Source organism: Saccopteryx leptura, chromosome 2 (assembly GCF_036850995.1).
Source record: "Saccopteryx leptura isolate mSacLep1 chromosome 2, mSacLep1_pri_phased_curated, whole genome shotgun sequence".
Taxonomy (NCBI): Eukaryota; Metazoa; Chordata; class Mammalia; order Chiroptera; family Emballonuridae; genus Saccopteryx; species Saccopteryx leptura.
This window is the reverse complement of record NC_089504.1, coordinates 116,039,409-116,056,207: the sequence shown is the minus strand read 5'-3', so window position 1 is coordinate 116,056,207 and position 16,799 is coordinate 116,039,409. Positions and strand designations below refer to the sequence as shown.

The window sequence follows — 16,799 nt, the reverse complement described above, 5'->3', positions numbered from 1 at the left end:
GCAAAAACTTACTTTACCAGAGACCATAAAGTAGAATGGTTAAGAGAACAAACTCTGATGTCAGTTTAAAAAAAAAAAAAAAAGACAGGTTAAAGAAAAAGCAATTATAAAAATATCTAGAACTGTGATTAGGAAATAGCAGGTACTATGAAAAAATACAACTTTCAGAGGTTGACTGGGGTGTTTGTGAAGGCCTGAGGGGTGAAACAATGATGAAGCATAACTGGATTAAAGCTTCTGCTTTCCTAGCCTCTCTTACTGAGTGGAAGAGCAAATGTATGTTTCCAATCTGAGTACCAGCTAGATCTAGAAAAAGTAGAAGGTTAAATGAACAACACTTAGACAAATCCTAAGATACCTTTCACTCTTCTTCCTTGGCTTTCACCAAGCCCGATTCTCCTCTCCCCAAGCACCCCTTCCTCCCCCAGTCGCCAGCACCTTGGCCTAACGCATCCTACATCTATAAAGATGCTTTTGACTTAGACAGTGCTTTTATAAATATTACTTCATTTAGTCTTTTCATAAACTCCCTGACGTTGTGGTATTATCATTTCCACTGTTCCACAAAGGATCTGTGGACCAAAAAGGGGCCATAGGCTGAACGTGACAAGCTCAGGGGAGGCCTGCATGGTGGCATTCCAAACAGAGACCTAAAGTAACTACACGGGATGGTCTGAAATTAAAACTTTCTAACTAAGAGCAGTTCATGGTGGGTAATTATGTTCTGGGGAGGTATTTTTCTCTAACAAAGGCCAATGCTTACCTTATTTGAGGTCTTTTGCATCTACAATAACATACTTGATAATATACTTTTGAAATGTAAAAGAAATCTTTTCCTGCCACCTCGGGGTACAGCCATGCCACCAGAGCAAAGCCACAAATTCTCACTGTTATTAGTATCATGTTAATTGTTAACTATCTTATGCCTGTCTATGTAAAAGAAGTTTGAGTATATACATTTTTACTTTTTATCTAATCCCCGAGATTCCCCGCTTTGCTTTCTCCCACCTCCCTAACCCATCACCAATGGGCTTCATGCTACCGCCTTGGATTCTAATGTATAAAATAAGTGATGGAACTGCCATTTTCAGGAGCACTTTCTCAATCCGTGAGACTTTGCTTCCTAGCAACTGTGGACAGTTTGGCTCAAATAAAATCATAAAAATTCTTCAGATTTGGATGTCTTTTCACAGATCTTAAGTGGAGACCAATTAAAAAAATTTGTACAAACTCATAAAGTCCATCCATGAAGAACCTCTTCACCACCCATTTTTTCCCCATTCTTTTCAGATTCCCTCTCCCCGCCCCCACACAATTATTCCTCATAACTCCAAACCCTTACACCCCTATGAGAAATCTGAGTCTCTCGATCCTTTTAGCGTCGCGCAGTTTCTCCTCTTCCTCACCCGTTGCTCACGTTCTCTCAGCGCAGACCCCTTCCCAAATGCACATTTTAATATGTTAGCCAGGGAAGGGAAAAGGAAAGGAGAAACTGTTCAGAGGCAGCTCCGGACCTGGAAAAACCAAGGTGACTAAGGAGTCGGCATGACCGCTGCAGCACGGCGCCACTCCCAAAACTTTCCATCCCCGTCTCGGAATCCCAATCGGGGGCTCGTGTTCCCAGTGACACTTACGTGACATTGGCAGGGCCAGGACAACCCGGGGATGAACGGCAGCCGCCATCTTCTCCCACAGTCCCCCGCGCGGCCGGCGCTCCGACCGACTACGGCTACTAGGCAGGGTCAAAAGTGGTCGTCCATGCGGTTCTGCGCAGGTGCTAACCAGGATGAAAGGAGGCGGGTCAGAGAATGGGGTGGAATGTGACAGAGAGGGAGGCTGGTGAAAGAGAGCGAGAACGGAGAGGAGGGAACGTAAAGGAAAGGGGGAATAAAAAGAAAAGTTTGCTGAAGTCGGAATCTCAAATTACAGAACGGACCATAAAGATCATCTCGTTGCCGAGAAACCAGAAGTTCAGACTCAACCTGTAACTGGCTCGAGGGCATACAAAATGGCAAAATCCGAGCGTGGCTTTCCTGACGCTCTGTTTATGGTTTCCTGAAAATGCCAGGCAGGGAAGCCCTGATGAGAAGGTGAAGACGTGGCCCCCGAACAACGAGAGTTCTTTAAGGAGATAGCTAGGGTCCAGGGGCGAGGTTGGACAAGAAAGGAGTGGGGAGGGGACGCAGAGAGAAAGTGTGGAACAGAAACAGAAATGAGGATGTGCACGTCGAACTCTCCAGAGCACATTCTTTATTCTCTCCTCGAAACTTCTGCTGCTTGCCTGTCCCTTTTTCCTGGCTTGTGCTCTGAGATGTCCGCATCAGCTCAAGTCTGCTCACAGGGGACCTCCTCAGAGAAGACTTTGACATCCAGGGTGGGCATCATTCCAACTGTCTTTTATTACTGCTTATTTATCGAAGAATTTTTCACCACTTGACATATGAGTCCAGGGATTCTCTACCTGGAATGTGATTCATGAGTGGACTTCAGGAAGTCTATGAACCTCCTGAAATGTTATGTAAAATTTAGTGGACACCTATGTCACATGTGCATTTTTCTAGGAAGAAACTCAAGATGACTCTCTAGAGCCATGGTTTGTCTTTTTTTTTTTTTTTTTAACTGTGGACACTTAAGAATCTGCATGGTTTTAGAGCCTAATGAGATTCCAGAAAGATTAGACAAAACATTTACAGTTTTAAATAGTTATTCTGACAGTCACCACTACAGTCCTCTACTCTACCAAATCCCTGACTAGACGACAGCAACCAGCAATCCGTCCTGAGACATTTACCTTGAGCTTATCAGAAAACAAACGAGACCAGACTGTCCTCCAAATATTCCAAGCTTGTGGGTTCAACCCCAGGTCAGGTCACATACAAAAATTAAGCAATGAATGCATAAGTGGATTAATGCTCTCCTCTCTTTTTCTCTCCTTTCCCCCTTCCTTTCTAAAATCAATTTTAAAGAAATTAGTTTAGGGAATCTTTCTACACATGGTAGTTCTTTCATGCTTTTTCTCCCCCCAGGAAGAAAGGAGAATGCATGCTGGAATGGACAAAAGACCTGTAGTGAATAGATTGCCTATTATTAGGCTTGTAAGACTGGTTGTTCCAACTCTACCCTACCTGCTCTGTTTTACCAATGCCATCTACCAAACTGAATTAGAAGACGAAACTTGAAGAAATTTTATTAGAAAAATTTACTAATGCTGTGCTGTCTTATATTTCTTGGCCTCATCCTATATTTCGTTAACACTTCAAATTTGGTCATATTTCATTCTGGGGTCAATACGAGTATCAACATACTTTCTGATAAACTGACAGATCCCTATTATCAGCAACCTCCTAACACCTGTGTAGCATTGCCAGTTATGTTGTTTTACATCTCCAATTCAAATACTGCCCTGTGTTCTAAATACTAGTTTCAAGGTGACATGAGATAGTTGAAAAGACACTGACAAAATTTAGAACATTAAATCCCAGTTCTAGTTCTACCAGTTATTAGTTGTGACTAATACCAGCTTCTACACCTGTCCAGCAGGGCAAATAATAACTGTTTTTTCCAAAGGTTATTGAGAGGATAAGATGACATAATGGATGTGTGATTTGTCAACAGCAAAGTGCTATATGCATGTACATGTAGTTTTATTCAAGTACCTCTGAAGTATCAAAATCGTAGAATGTTAGAGGTAGAATAGAAGGGACTGAAGGAGATCAACATGGCCAACTTCTTATTTTAAAGGTAAAGAAACTGAGGCCAAATGTAAAAGACCATCAATAAATAACCTGTTGAAGGAAAACTGATACACCAATCAGTCACTTTAGAATTTGTTAACGATTTTAATCTTTATCTCTTGGCCTTGATTAGAGATTCTTTTTGCTTCATGGAAACTGTGCATTAGTCTTATATTTTATCATTAATTATGAGGACCTAAGGTAACATTTCCAAAGAAAATGTACAACTAATAAAACCCTTCTCAAGCTATAAATTGCTAACCAAATGCCTCTTGGTCTGATTTATCTCACTACAGTTGGAAGTGGAGGCATTGCAGAGGATACATTAGTGCTACTGTATCCCTGACCATCTAAGACAATTATAACCCAGAGATAGTCACTTTAAGCAAAATGTCTCAAAATTTTTTCACAAAAGGTAAGATGTTTATAATGAAGAAGAATCCAAGCTGGATCCCACAAAATGAAATGATTCCATAGGCTTTGCGTAAAAAATTTAGTAGACCCCCCAATCCTTTTAATTCTTATTCTCTGCATCCATCTGAATTTGTTAACACACTATACCTGCTGTATTGTTTTAAGTGGAATCCATTGGCAAAATTTTCCCTTCCCATACTTCCTACCAAAATTAAACACTTAAAGAAGAAAATTGGTCAAGTGAAAGTTAACCCAGTTCTTCCAAACTAAGCATAAGAGCCTTGGAGTGTATCTTCACCACTCTCCCTGCCCTTTGATGGCACAATTTCTGGTAGCCTCACCACTGTTGCTATAGAGACAGTGATATCACCAGTTGTGATTCTGATGTCACTCACCAGTCCTAACAAGGGGGAGGTGCATGGAAGGCTGGCGGAGGAAACAAGATCTTGAGCTGAGCAAGAACATCCCAGCTTCTTCATTGATTTTAAACGTATATTCTGGAGTCTTGTGGTCACTATTCCAGTACTACAGAGGTAGGAAATCCCACTGGACTGGTAAAACAGCCCATTTTCTGATCTTCTGTAGTTAAAAGAGAGAATTTAGTGATGATTGATGGGTCTCTGCCCAGTCATTTTAATTTTAGACGAGTCTTCTGGAAATATATGAGCCTCTCACTCAGAAGCATTACAGCTAAACCTATTATATCTTTGCTGCTAAAGTTTTCATTTTGTTACTCACTGACAAGACCTCTTTGCTCATCCTTTGGGGACATGACTGGTTCTTGTTCTCTGCTTCGCAGTTTGACAATGAGACTGGAGGCTTAACTCCCTGCTGACTTTTTCTTTCTTTGTGTGGCTATTCTAAAAGTTCTGTTCTTTCCATGTTCTAATAGTAAAACCAGACTAGTATAGCTCTGAGTCCCAATTCTCATCCACTTACATCCTCTAGCTATTATAAATATTTCTGAAGCCTTACTTGACAACAGAGAACTGAGAAAAGGCAGGAGATATAGATAACCATGTTGAGAAAGTGTCTCTACTAATAGGGCACTAGAGGAAGAAGCTGTTACTAAGAGAAAGTGAAAATAGAGGAAATCCAGAGGCAAGCTAAATAGTGGATAATACCATTGGGAGAAAGACATACACTTTCAATCCATATTTAAACAAAATCAATTGAAACATTTCATCAACAACCAAATTTATTGAGTGTCTAACAATGTCAAGCACTTAGAGAATAAGAGAGAAAAAAACCTGATTAAACTTCAAAACTTGATCAAATATTTATCCACCCTGCAAAAGCTTCATTTATGCCACCTGTAATTTGAGCTTTTCTATGAATTTAAGAATGTTGAGTAAAAGAAGTCCCTTGCTTATGATGAACACATGAGAAAATGTCTTGAGATGGAGCTAAGGTCTGAGGCACAGCAGCTACAAACAAATGCCTGTGTTGTTTATGCCCACCCTGGCTGGCATTCAATAACTTACACTCCTCCTCAATTATTATTGAAGTAATAGTCACAGTGGCATTTTAAAGAAACATTTTAGGTCAGTCTTTCAATTGGCTGAAGAATCCCTTTATTGGCCATAAGAAAATGTCACAGCTTCCAGGATGTTAACCTATAGAATTGTAATATTTAAAGGAATATATCCACTGGTTTTAAGATTCCCTTTCTGGCCTTACCAGGTGGTGGCGCAGTGGATAGAGCGTCGGACTGCGATGCTGAGGACCCAGGTTTGAGACCCCAAGGTCACCAGCTTGAGCTCAGGCTCATCTGGTTTGAGCAAAAGCTCACCAGCTTGGACCCAAGGTCACTGGCTCGAGCAAGGGGTTACTTGGTCTGCTGAAGGCCCGCGGTCAAGACACATGAGAAAGCAATCAATGAACAACTAAGGTGTCGCAATGCGCAGCGAAAAACTAATGATTCATGCTTCTCATCTCTCCGTTCCTGTCTGTCTGTCCCTGTCTATCCCTCTCTCTGACTCTCTCTCTGTAAGAAAAAAAAAAAAAAGATTCCCTTTCTGGGTCTCTAATTCCTAAATAATGGAGTTAGAATAAGTGCTTTCTAAGGTAAATTTATATTTACATTATAGGTAGTTAGCTTTCTTTTCCCATCAAATTTTATAGATAACACAAAGCATCCATTTTTATTTTCCTCCCTAATTCAAGAACATATTCACCAACTTTGAAGTTAAGTAAGTTATTAATCCATTTATTGACTTCATTAAACTCTTCATACCCCCCTTTCCATTTCCTTATGGAAAATGTATACAGATTTAGAAGCTGGAGTATCATCAACAAAAAGTATTTAAGGCCTAACCAGGCGGTGGTGCAGTGAATAGAGCATTGGACTGGGATGCCGAGGACCCAGGTTCGAGACCCCGAGGTCGCCAGCTTGGGTGCGGGCTCATCTGCCTTGAGCAAAATAAAAAATGTGCACCAGCTTAGACCCAAGGTCGCTGGCTTGAGCAAAGGGTTGCTCGGTCTGCTGAAGGCCCGCGGTCAGGGCACATATGAGAAAGCAATCAATGAACAACTAGTGTCGCAACAAAAAACTGATGACTGATGCTTCTCATCTCTCTCTCTCTCTGTTCCTGTCTGTCTGTCCCTATCTATTCCTCTCTCTCTCTTTCTCTCTCTCTTTCTCTCTCTCTCTCTCTCCCCCTGTAAAGAAAAAAGAAAAAATTAAAAAAACTTAAAAAAAAAAAAGTATTTAAGTACCTCTTTATATAAACTATTTTCCAGGACAACTTAGGGAGTTCAGAGTTTAAAACAAGCTTCATGGATGCAGATAAACATGCAAAAGACAGAAAAATAGAATTAGGCCCTATGTAAGTGAAAGTGTTTGCTAGATATATATGACTAGTAAATATACTTTCTGTTTGTGAAAGAAGTACAAGAGCACTTCTGAGATGTTGATTTATTGGTGGTATTGGAATAAGAAGGTCTTTTAATAGATCATTAAGTGACTATTTCCATCTTAGATAGGTCTCTAGGGTGAGCTTATCTCCAAAAGTAGTCAAGCTTCAAAAAAGCTTGAATGTATGGCTTACCACCATAACAAACTTGAGCAAACCACCTTTTTCCCCCCTTGTTTTCAGATTCTCCTGTTTAAGAAAAAAAAAAAAGTGCTATTTGGAATTAGAAATAGGCAGTATTTGTGTATGCATTCTTTCAGCAGACAATTATTAAGCTCCATCTTTAAGATACTAGCCACTCTGAGGCATACCAAGATGGGTAAGGAAATGCATCTGCCCTCATGAGGCTGTTTAATAAAGAAGATGGAGTATATGCGAGCAATTAAAGTGCTAAAGAGAATATAAAAGTTGAAACAAAATATGATAGAAACTTTGATCATGGAACAGTCATATTTAATTAGGTATTTAGAAAATATATTAGGGATGGGTAGGATTTGACCTGGGCTATGAATCAAAGTGGGATTTAGAGGGACTTTTTAGGGTGCTGGGCGGATAGTCCAAGATGAGAGTACAATGCCCTAATGTCTTCTACTCAAATGTCTTAGTAAAGGAAACATATGGAAGATAATGTCTAGAAGCAGGTTTTGACACAAACAATTAGTTCCCTTTTATAGTATAAGGATATATATTTCTCTCAAGTCCTCAAAGGGATACTTACAAAGTGCTTTGAGTTCCATGAATTCGGGCACTTAACTCTCCATTTCAGCTACTTATCTCCTGACTTCCTTTTCAAGCAAGTTTGATATTAGGCTAAAAACTTTGTTTCCTCGTTGTTAAGCCTACATATCAATGATTTGAAAGTGGAAAATAGTCATTTCAGAAATTATTGGCCAGAAGATGAAACCTCTTTTGTCATCTGGAAGTCCTCAAGCTGTGCAAAGACTAAGATCTGGACTTTAAATTTGAATGTCATCTTACGCTCACTTGCATACTACATGTGAAGAGTAGTAAGTCAAAATCAGTATTTGGTAATAAGAGCAATAGAGTTCATGTGTAAATTTAGTCATTGTTATTTGTGTTTTTTCTATGGCAGATTCCTTATATTACATGGCAGGAAGGGTGAGTAAACTTAAGAATAGTAAAGACATCAACAAATTGATCAAGAGCTTTCTTCATATATCAGAACCTGTCCTCAGTGAGAGTAAGTGATCACATAATTTCCTTACCTTTTATATTTAATTTTTATCCTTTTTAAATTGTGATGTATAGCTTAAATAAGTCAGTAGATATTATTGATTTTGTCATTTTCTACTAGAAGTAATTCATTAAGATGAAATGTAATTGCAATATCATCAGTCTAGGACAGCCCATTTCCAAGTCTTCTCATTCTTTGGCCAAGTGATAGTACAATCCATTTTTTTCCTTCATAGTAATAGTTCAAGCAATAAGAATATTTATATTTAATAGTGAACTGCTAAGAGACAATGCAGGGTTTAACTTAAAGACATTAACAGCTTTGTTATGAGAGTTAAAAAGTAACATTAAAATGAGATACCAAAGAAGGTTAGAAAACCTCAGAGAACATTTTTAAAGAAAAGAATAAATAGCTTCTTAGAGCTAGCCTATCTGTCTGTCTCAGAGAGGATCTCTCCAAAGAAGCCCAAGTTTAGGGATTCTCAATTCTAGACGGAGCTTTTAACAAATTTAATGCCTAAGTTTTCCCACCTTAAAACCACTGAATAAGAGTCTCTGGGGTAGGAGGGGTATCTCAGATTCAGTATTTTTAAAACAGTTTTCTGGGTGATTCTATTAGGGTGGAGAACCCATTGCTTATCTAAGGAATCTTAGTACAGTGTTAGGAAGAGTAAAAGAAACTGTTTCCCTCACTCAGTAGTCTGAATCAGTGCTTGGGATGTTAAAACAGCTGCAAACCCTGTAAGAGGAAAGAACAAACATAACTGCACTATGAAAAATAGGATAAACTTTTGGACTTTCTTATAATAGAATTTTAAATCCGTGTATTTTTTAGAATTAAAATACAAATATATATGTATGTTTCACAAAGATGTTTGGAGACATTGGGGAGGAAAAATTGGCCATCTTAGTCCACCTTGCTTATTGAGATATATCAATCTAAACAACATTTATAAGAAAAGAAGGGAAATTCAGTGTGGACATCTGGTGGTGGAAGTTTGGCATGGAAAAGGCGGGTAAGAGAAGCTTCTCATACTTGCAGATTATCAGTGGGAAAATATCATGATCATTAGCCATGTTCCCAAAGACTATCAAATAAGATGCAGTTAAAAGTGGATGAGGATAAAGCCAAGGAGTATTTGGATTAAGAACTATGATGCTCAGTTGTGAAGTGAGGCAATAAGAGCAGTAGGAACAAGCAATTCTTTCAAGAAAAAATGGCTACAAATGAGAAAGAAGTAGTAGTAGCTAAAGGGAGACCTGGGATGAAAGAAGACAAATATCAACTTTCTGGCTTAGAAGACCAGGTTGATGGTGGTGTCATTACAGATATTAAGGAACAGAACATAGTGCTGGGAAGGTTATGAAAGAATCAAAATCAGCAAGGCTGTTACTGCCTCCATGGACAAAGGCTCATTGGGTGATGCATAAGACCTCTCTCTTCTGGCATTCAGAAGTTTGGCTGAACCAGGGAAACAGAATTCCTCCAGGATCCTTGGCTAACTGGAGGAAAGATTGGTCTTAAGGAAGAGCTACATAGACTTACTGCTAATAAAAGTAAGTTAGTGAGTGGTAGAGCGTCGGCCTGGCATGCAGAAGTCCCGGGTTCAATTCCCGGCCAGGACACACAGGAGAAGCACCCATCTGTTTCTTCACCCCTCCCCCTTTCCTTCCTCTCTGTCTCTCTCTTCCCCTCCCTGCCCTGCAGCCAAGGCTCCATTGGAGCGAAGATGGCCCGGGCACTGGGGATGGCTCCATGCCCTCTACCTCAGGTGCTAGAGTGGCTCTGGTCGCAACAGAGCGATGCCCCAGATGGGCAGAGCATCGCCCCCTGGTGGGCATGCCGGGTGGATCCTGGTTGGGTGCATGCGGGAGTCTCTCTGACTGCCTCCCGTTTCCAGCTTCAGAAAAATACAAAAAAAAAAAAAAAAAAAGTAAGTTAGTGGTCTACAAACTAATGAAAAACGAACTGTGTATTTCTATACTTTAAAAAATAAGTTGGTGGGGAAGAACAGGCAGGGAGGAGTAAATCAATTCTATTTTGATCATGTTGAATTTTGATCGTCTACTGAAAACCCAAGATGTAGAAGGGCTATCAGGCAAGGGCACAATGAGCAGGACATGGCTGCCTAACTTCTTTCATGAACAAATGTGTATTAAGCATCTCTACTGTAGACCAGGCACTGGCTTTTGCACAAGGGATACATGTGTTTAAGAAATCTTCCTGCAGTTAAGAGCTAAATGTGAAGGTATCCAGAGTTAGGTAAGTTTGTAGTAGCTCTTGGGACAGGTCTCTATTGAAAGCATTCCTCCTATTTTCCACACTTCAGCTATTTACCATATTCCTCTTTACTTTCACATAACTTGTCCTTCTGATGACCATTTTTATTTTTTTACTTCCAGATGTCAGAAAGGGTTGACTGGTTACAAAGCCAAAATGGGGTATGCAAAGTTGATGTGTATTCACCTGGAGACAGCCAACCACAAGACTGGAAAATGGTAAGTTGTCAGCCTCCTTCCTAATACTGGGTTAGGAATGTGTAGCATGCCATTAAGCATAGATGTATTTTCTCTACCACCACACCCACCTTTTATTTTGGAAGATTGACTTCTTGGGGGGGGGGGATGAAATCCTTTAGAACAAACACTTCTATCTATAATTTTTGGAAGATATTCCTATAATATGGATTTTAGTGGAAGAAATATGGTATAATTAATGAAAAAAACTATATTACAGCTGTCAAATTTTGTTCATAAAAAGTATTTTCTGAAATGTAGGCTGCTTTAAAATTGTCAGAATTATAAACTCTCATCTAAGTAATATTATCATCTTGCTTTCATCATTCAACAAACATTTATTAAATACATAATATTAGGCACCTTAAGTCAGGGTCCAGTCAGAAGATGGAAACCACACCTGGAATTTAATGTTAAAAACACTGTTACCTAAAAGTAGTTATCTAAGTTAACTACTAAAAGCTGTAAAAAAGAAATCTAAGAGTTCTAAAAGTAGCAAATGCAAACAGCAGCTACTCTCCCTAGGCCGAGAGAAACTGAAGACAGAGAAAGTAAGAATTCACTAAAGCTCCCTCTATCTCAACCAAGGCTGCGTTAGATCCCTTTGGAGAGTGTGGTTGTGACAGAAACACACAGCCTGCTGTTACCAAAGACTTGCCAGAGGGTACAGGTGGGCTGGAAGGGAAGCCCTTCCCTCCTATGACCATAGAGTATTCTCAAAACCATTAACAAAGCCATCTGCTGAAAGAGAAATGTTTAACAAAAAAGGATGGACTTGAAGTTGAGAGACAATAATGGATAAACTGGTGCTGAATCTTGGGGTCAGATATATAAAAATAGACAGAATTCTCTCCCTTTAAGGATTTTATAATCTAGTAAATTCACAATTGCAATCCTAATTCTTAGTATCAAACACATATTTGCAAATACTGTTACATGACCCATCTTCTGTTTGTCCAAAATCTATTTGATCTATCTTTATATAGCCTAAGAGAGAAAAGATTTACCTATCTATGTAAGACAATAAGACATATAAATAATAAATATCCAATCAGTAAACAGTAAGTGCCAACCAAACTTACTTCTACTAGATCTTTATTGACCTCTGTCCTTTCATTTAGAAAAACAAAAGACAGATGAGTTTCAATATTAAATCAAATGAAGAGAAATGTCTTCATTTTTCACTAAATAAATAGCACTCTGGGTAATACAAAGAAAAAAAAGAACAAAACAATTTCTGTTGTCATGGACTTTACCATTAATTTGGGAAAATAAAAAATAAATGTAAAAATATAAATATAATTTAAAAGCTCTAAATAACTAGTGGATACTAATTATAAAAAATCTATGAGGGCCCACCTGGGAGACCTGAAGATGGCAGCAGAGTAGGTAGACACACAGACTCCCATCTCACACCACCGAACTGGATTATAAACTAATTTATGAACAATCAGCGTAAAAAACCAAATCTGTACTACAAGAACAGCTCTCAAAAACCAAGGAGCAAAGAAGAAGCCACAACAAACCTGGTAGAGAGTGCCTGAATCTCCCCTGCTTACAGGAACAGAGAGGGGGGAGTGAGGCTGGGCTCTCACTCCAAGGAAAAGAGCAGTAAATACTGCTCACAGCCACTTGCCTGGCAACCAGGGAATGAGGTGTGTTGAAAGGGCCCAGTTGTCTTCCAAAAAGAAATGAGAGAGAGAGAGAGATGGATGGTGAAGGGGAGAGGAATGCAAGTGACGACCTGAAAAGCTGACTCATTCAGTACTGGAAGCAGCCATAACTGGGGGAGGGGCTGATCCTTCATCAAAACAAAATACAAAAGTACTTCCAGGTCACAGATCTCCAGACATCTCTCCAGCTCCAATCAGTGCAACAAGACACAGCTGAAAATAAGAAGTGGGGAGAAGGGGCAGTAACTCAGGTCTCCATGGAGATCTGAGATACACCTCCCCCTACTGAAGCTGAGAAAGCAACCTGCCCCCAGAGAGATTAACAGGCAGAAGAGGACTTCAGAGCCTCAGGTCACACCCACTGCATTCCTGGATACAGCTTCAAATAAGCCCCCTGCTGAGATCAGGACACAAGACAATCACCTGTTACGAAAACAAACAAACCAAGACTTCAAAGTGGCCCAAATCCAAAAGTGGATTACTAATAATAGCTGATGCCAACCCAAGAAGACCTAGAAATAACACAACTGAAAACTGGAGGCAGACAACACCAAGCCTAGACTCAACCAGCTCTACAAACAAAACACACAGATATAATGAGAAGACAGAGAAGTGCAATCTGAATGAAACCACAAGAGAAACATCCAGGAAATGAACTGAGTGATATGGAAATAACCAAAACTTCCGGATGCGAAGTTCAAAATAATGATTGTAAGGATGCTTAGGGACCTTTGAACAACAATGGATGGTCATTACGAACACCTAAATAAAGAAATAGCAAGTATAAAAAAGGATATTGAAATATTAAAAAAGAATCAGTCAGAGATGACAAATACAATATCAGAAATGAAGAACACAATGGAAGGAATTAAAAACAGGATGGATAGAGGTGAGGATCGAATCAGCGAGTTGGAGGACAACTGGAATGAAGGCATGAATGCAGAGAAGAAAAAGAAAAGAGACTCAAAAAGTCTGAGGAAACTCTTAGAGAGCTCTGTGACAACATAAAGAGAAATAACATCCACATTATAGGGGTTCCTGAAGAAGAAGAGAAAGAACAAGGGATAGAGACTTTGTTTAATCATATCATAGCTGAAAACTTCCCTAAATTAATGCAGGAGAAATTCTCACAACTTCAAGAAGCACAGAGAACTCCATTAAAGAGAAACCCAAAGAAACCTACACCAAGACACATCATAATTAAAATACCAAAGATAAGTAATAAAGAGAAAATATTAAAAGCTGCTAGAGAAAAAAAGACTATCACTTACAAAGGAGCCCCATAAAGATGACATCAGACTTCTCAACAGAAACACTTGAGACCAGAAGGGAATGGCAAGAAATATTCAAAGTAATGCAGAACAAGAACCTACATCCAAGACTACTTTATCCAGCAAGGCTAACATTTAAAATTGAAGGAGAAATAAAAAGTTTCCCAGACAAAAAAAAAAACAAAACTCAAGGAATTCATTACAACCAAACCAATGCTGCAGGAAATGTTAAAAGGCATGGTGTAAACAGATCAAAGTGGGTAAAGAATATAGCAAAAGAGGAATACAGCTTTAAAGAATAAAATGGCGGCCCTGGCCGGTTGGCTCAGTGGTAGAGCGTCGGCCTGGCGTGCAGAAGTCCCAGGTTTGATTCCCGGCCAGGGCACACAGGAGAAGCGCCCATCTGCTTCTCCATCCCTCCCCCTCTCCTTCCTCTCTGTCTCTCTCTTCCTCTCCTGCAGCCAAGGCTCCATTGGAGAAAAGATGGCCCGGGCGCTGGGGATGGCTCTGTGGCCTCTGCCTCAGGCGCTAGAGTGGCTCTGGTTGCAACATAGCGACGCCCCGGATGGGCAGAACATCGCCCCCTGGTGGGCAGAGTGTCGGCCCCTGGTGGGCGTGCTGGGTGGATCCCGGTCGGGCGCATGCAGGAGTCTGTCTGACTGTCTCTCCCCATTTCCAGCTTCAGAAAAATACAAAAAAAAAAAAAAAAAAAAAGAATAAAATGGCAATAAACAACTACATATTAATAATAACCTTAAATGTAAATGAATTAAATGATCCAATCAAAAGACATAGGGTAGCTGCATGGATAAGAAAACAAAACCCATACATATGCTGTCTGCAAGAGACACACTGAAGGTAAAAGGATGGAAAAAAATATTTCACGCAAATGGAAATGAAAAAAAAAGCTGGGGTAGCAATACTTATAACAGACAAAATGTACTTTAAAACAAAGAATATAGTAAGAGATAAAGAAGGCCACTACATAATGATAAAGGGAGCAATCCAACAGGAAGATATAACCATTATAAATATCTACATACCTAATATAGGAGCACCTAAATATATAAAGCAGACTTTGATGGATATAAAGAGCAAGATCAACAGCAATACTATAATAGTAGGGGGTTTTAATACCCCACTAACATCACTAGATAGATCCTCAAGAAAGAAAATTAACAAAGAAACAACAGACTTAAAGGACACACTAGATCAACTCAATTTAATAGATATCTTCTGAATCTTTCACCCTAAAGCAGCAGAATATACATTCTTTTCAAGTGCTCATGGTACATTCTCTAGGATAGACCACGTTAGAGCACAAATGTGGTCTCAACAAATTTAAGAAGATTGAAACCATATCAAGCACTTTCTCTGATCACAATGGCATGAAACTAGAAATCAACCACAACAGAAAAGCTCAAAAATTCTCAAACGCATGGAAACTAAATAGCAGATTGTTAAAAAATGAATGGATTAAGAATGAGATCAAAGAAGAAATTAAAAAATTCCTAGAAACTAATGATAATCAGCATATAACAACTCAAAATTTATGGGACACAGCAAAAGCAGAACTGAGAGGGAAGTTCATAGCACTACAGGCACACTTTAAGAAGCTAGAAAAAGCTCAAATAAACAACTTAACCCTGCATCTAAAAGAACTAGAAAAAGAACAGCAAGTAAAGCCCAAATGTAGTAGAAGGAAGGAAATAATAAAGATCAGAGCAGAAATAAATGACATAGAGACTAAAGAAACAATACAGAGGATCAATGAAACCAGGAGCTGGTTCTTTGAAAAGGTAAACAAGATCGATGAACCTTTAACCAGACTCACCAAGAAAAAAAGAGAGAGGACTCAAATAAATAAAATTAGAAATAAGAGTGGAGAAATAACAACTGACACAACAGAAATACAAAATATTGTCAGAAAATATTATGAAGAACTGTATGCCAAAAAACTAGACAACCTAGATGAAATGGACAAATTCCTTGAAACATACAATCTTCCAAAAATCAATCTGGAAGAATCAGAAAACCTAAACAGACTGATTACACCAAATGAGATCAAAACAGTTATCAAAAAACTCCCCAAAAAGAAAAGTCCTGGGCCAGATGGCTTTACAAGTGAATTATACCAACTATTCAAAGAAGAACTAACTCCTATCCTTCTCAAGCTATTTCAAAAAATTCAAGAGGAACGAAGACTTCCAAGCTCCTTTTGACTTTGGGTGAGGGGTATGCAGCATAATCAAATGTCAAAATAATCTGGAGATGTTTTCTCGGAACATATGTACCCTGATTTATCAATGTCACTGCATTAAAATTAATAAAAATAAGATTAAAAAAATCTATGATAAGGCCCTGGTCAGTTTGCTCAGTGGTAGAGTGTCGGCCCAGCATGTGGAAGTCCCTGGTTTGATTCCTGGCCTGGACATACAGGAGAAGTGCCCATCTGCTTCTCCACTCTTCCCCCTCTCCTTTCTCTCTATCTCTCTCTTCCCCTTCCGCAACTGGCCCAGGTGCTGAGATTGGCTCCCTGGCCTCCACCTCAGGCACTAGAATGGCTCCTGTTGCAACAGAACAACGCCCCAGATGGGCAGAGCATCGCCCCCTAGTGGGCGTGCCTGGTGGATCCTGTTAGAGTGCATGCAGGAGTCTGTCTCACTGCCTCCCTACTTCTCACTTCAGAAAAAATACAAAAAAAAAAAGTTATGAGAATTCATCAAATGGATTTGCGGGATAATAATTGCTACAGCTGTTTGAAGAACAGATCATTTCAAAGTGGGAGGGAAAATTTAGTAAAGTATGTTGAATTGAGCTATAAATGATTAATAGGATGGATGGTATGTACAAGGTAGGGCAAAGTAGGTTTACAGTTGTGAGTTTGTGAAACACAGAATTAATTCTTGTATTATTATTCATTATTGCATTATTTTCCATACAAACAACAGCAAACCTACTTTTGTCCCCACCCTATAGGTTGACTTAAAACCAAGCCACTGAAACAAAAGATGACTGAGGATAGGAAATTAACCCCCTTAACCTTTTTCATATTCTTTGTCAAGGCATGAATATTCTCCC

At 39.3% G+C, this 16,799-nt stretch overlaps 2 protein-coding genes across 2 annotated transcripts in view; one reads left to right on the top strand and one right to left on the bottom strand.

Moving 5' to 3' along the window:
- The window catches only part of NDUFA9 (NADH:ubiquinone oxidoreductase subunit A9), a 36,500-nt gene extending 34,754 nt beyond the window's left edge, over positions 1–1,746 (bottom strand). The window contains exon 1 of the mRNA XM_066368613.1: positions 1,635–1,746. Coding sequence (XP_066224710.1) covers positions 1,635–1,683 — 49 coding nt within the window. The 5' untranslated portion in view covers positions 1,684–1,746. The remainder of the gene's footprint in view (positions 1–1,634) is intronic.
- An 8,914-nt stretch (positions 1,747–10,660) lies between these two features.
- AKAP3 (A-kinase anchoring protein 3) overlaps positions 10,661–16,799 on the top strand; it is a 28,067-nt gene continuing 21,928 nt past the window's right edge. Inside the window, exon 1 of the mRNA XM_066365745.1 lies at positions 10,661–10,756. Coding sequence (XP_066221842.1) covers positions 10,661–10,756 — 96 coding nt within the window. The remainder of the gene's footprint in view (positions 10,757–16,799) is intronic.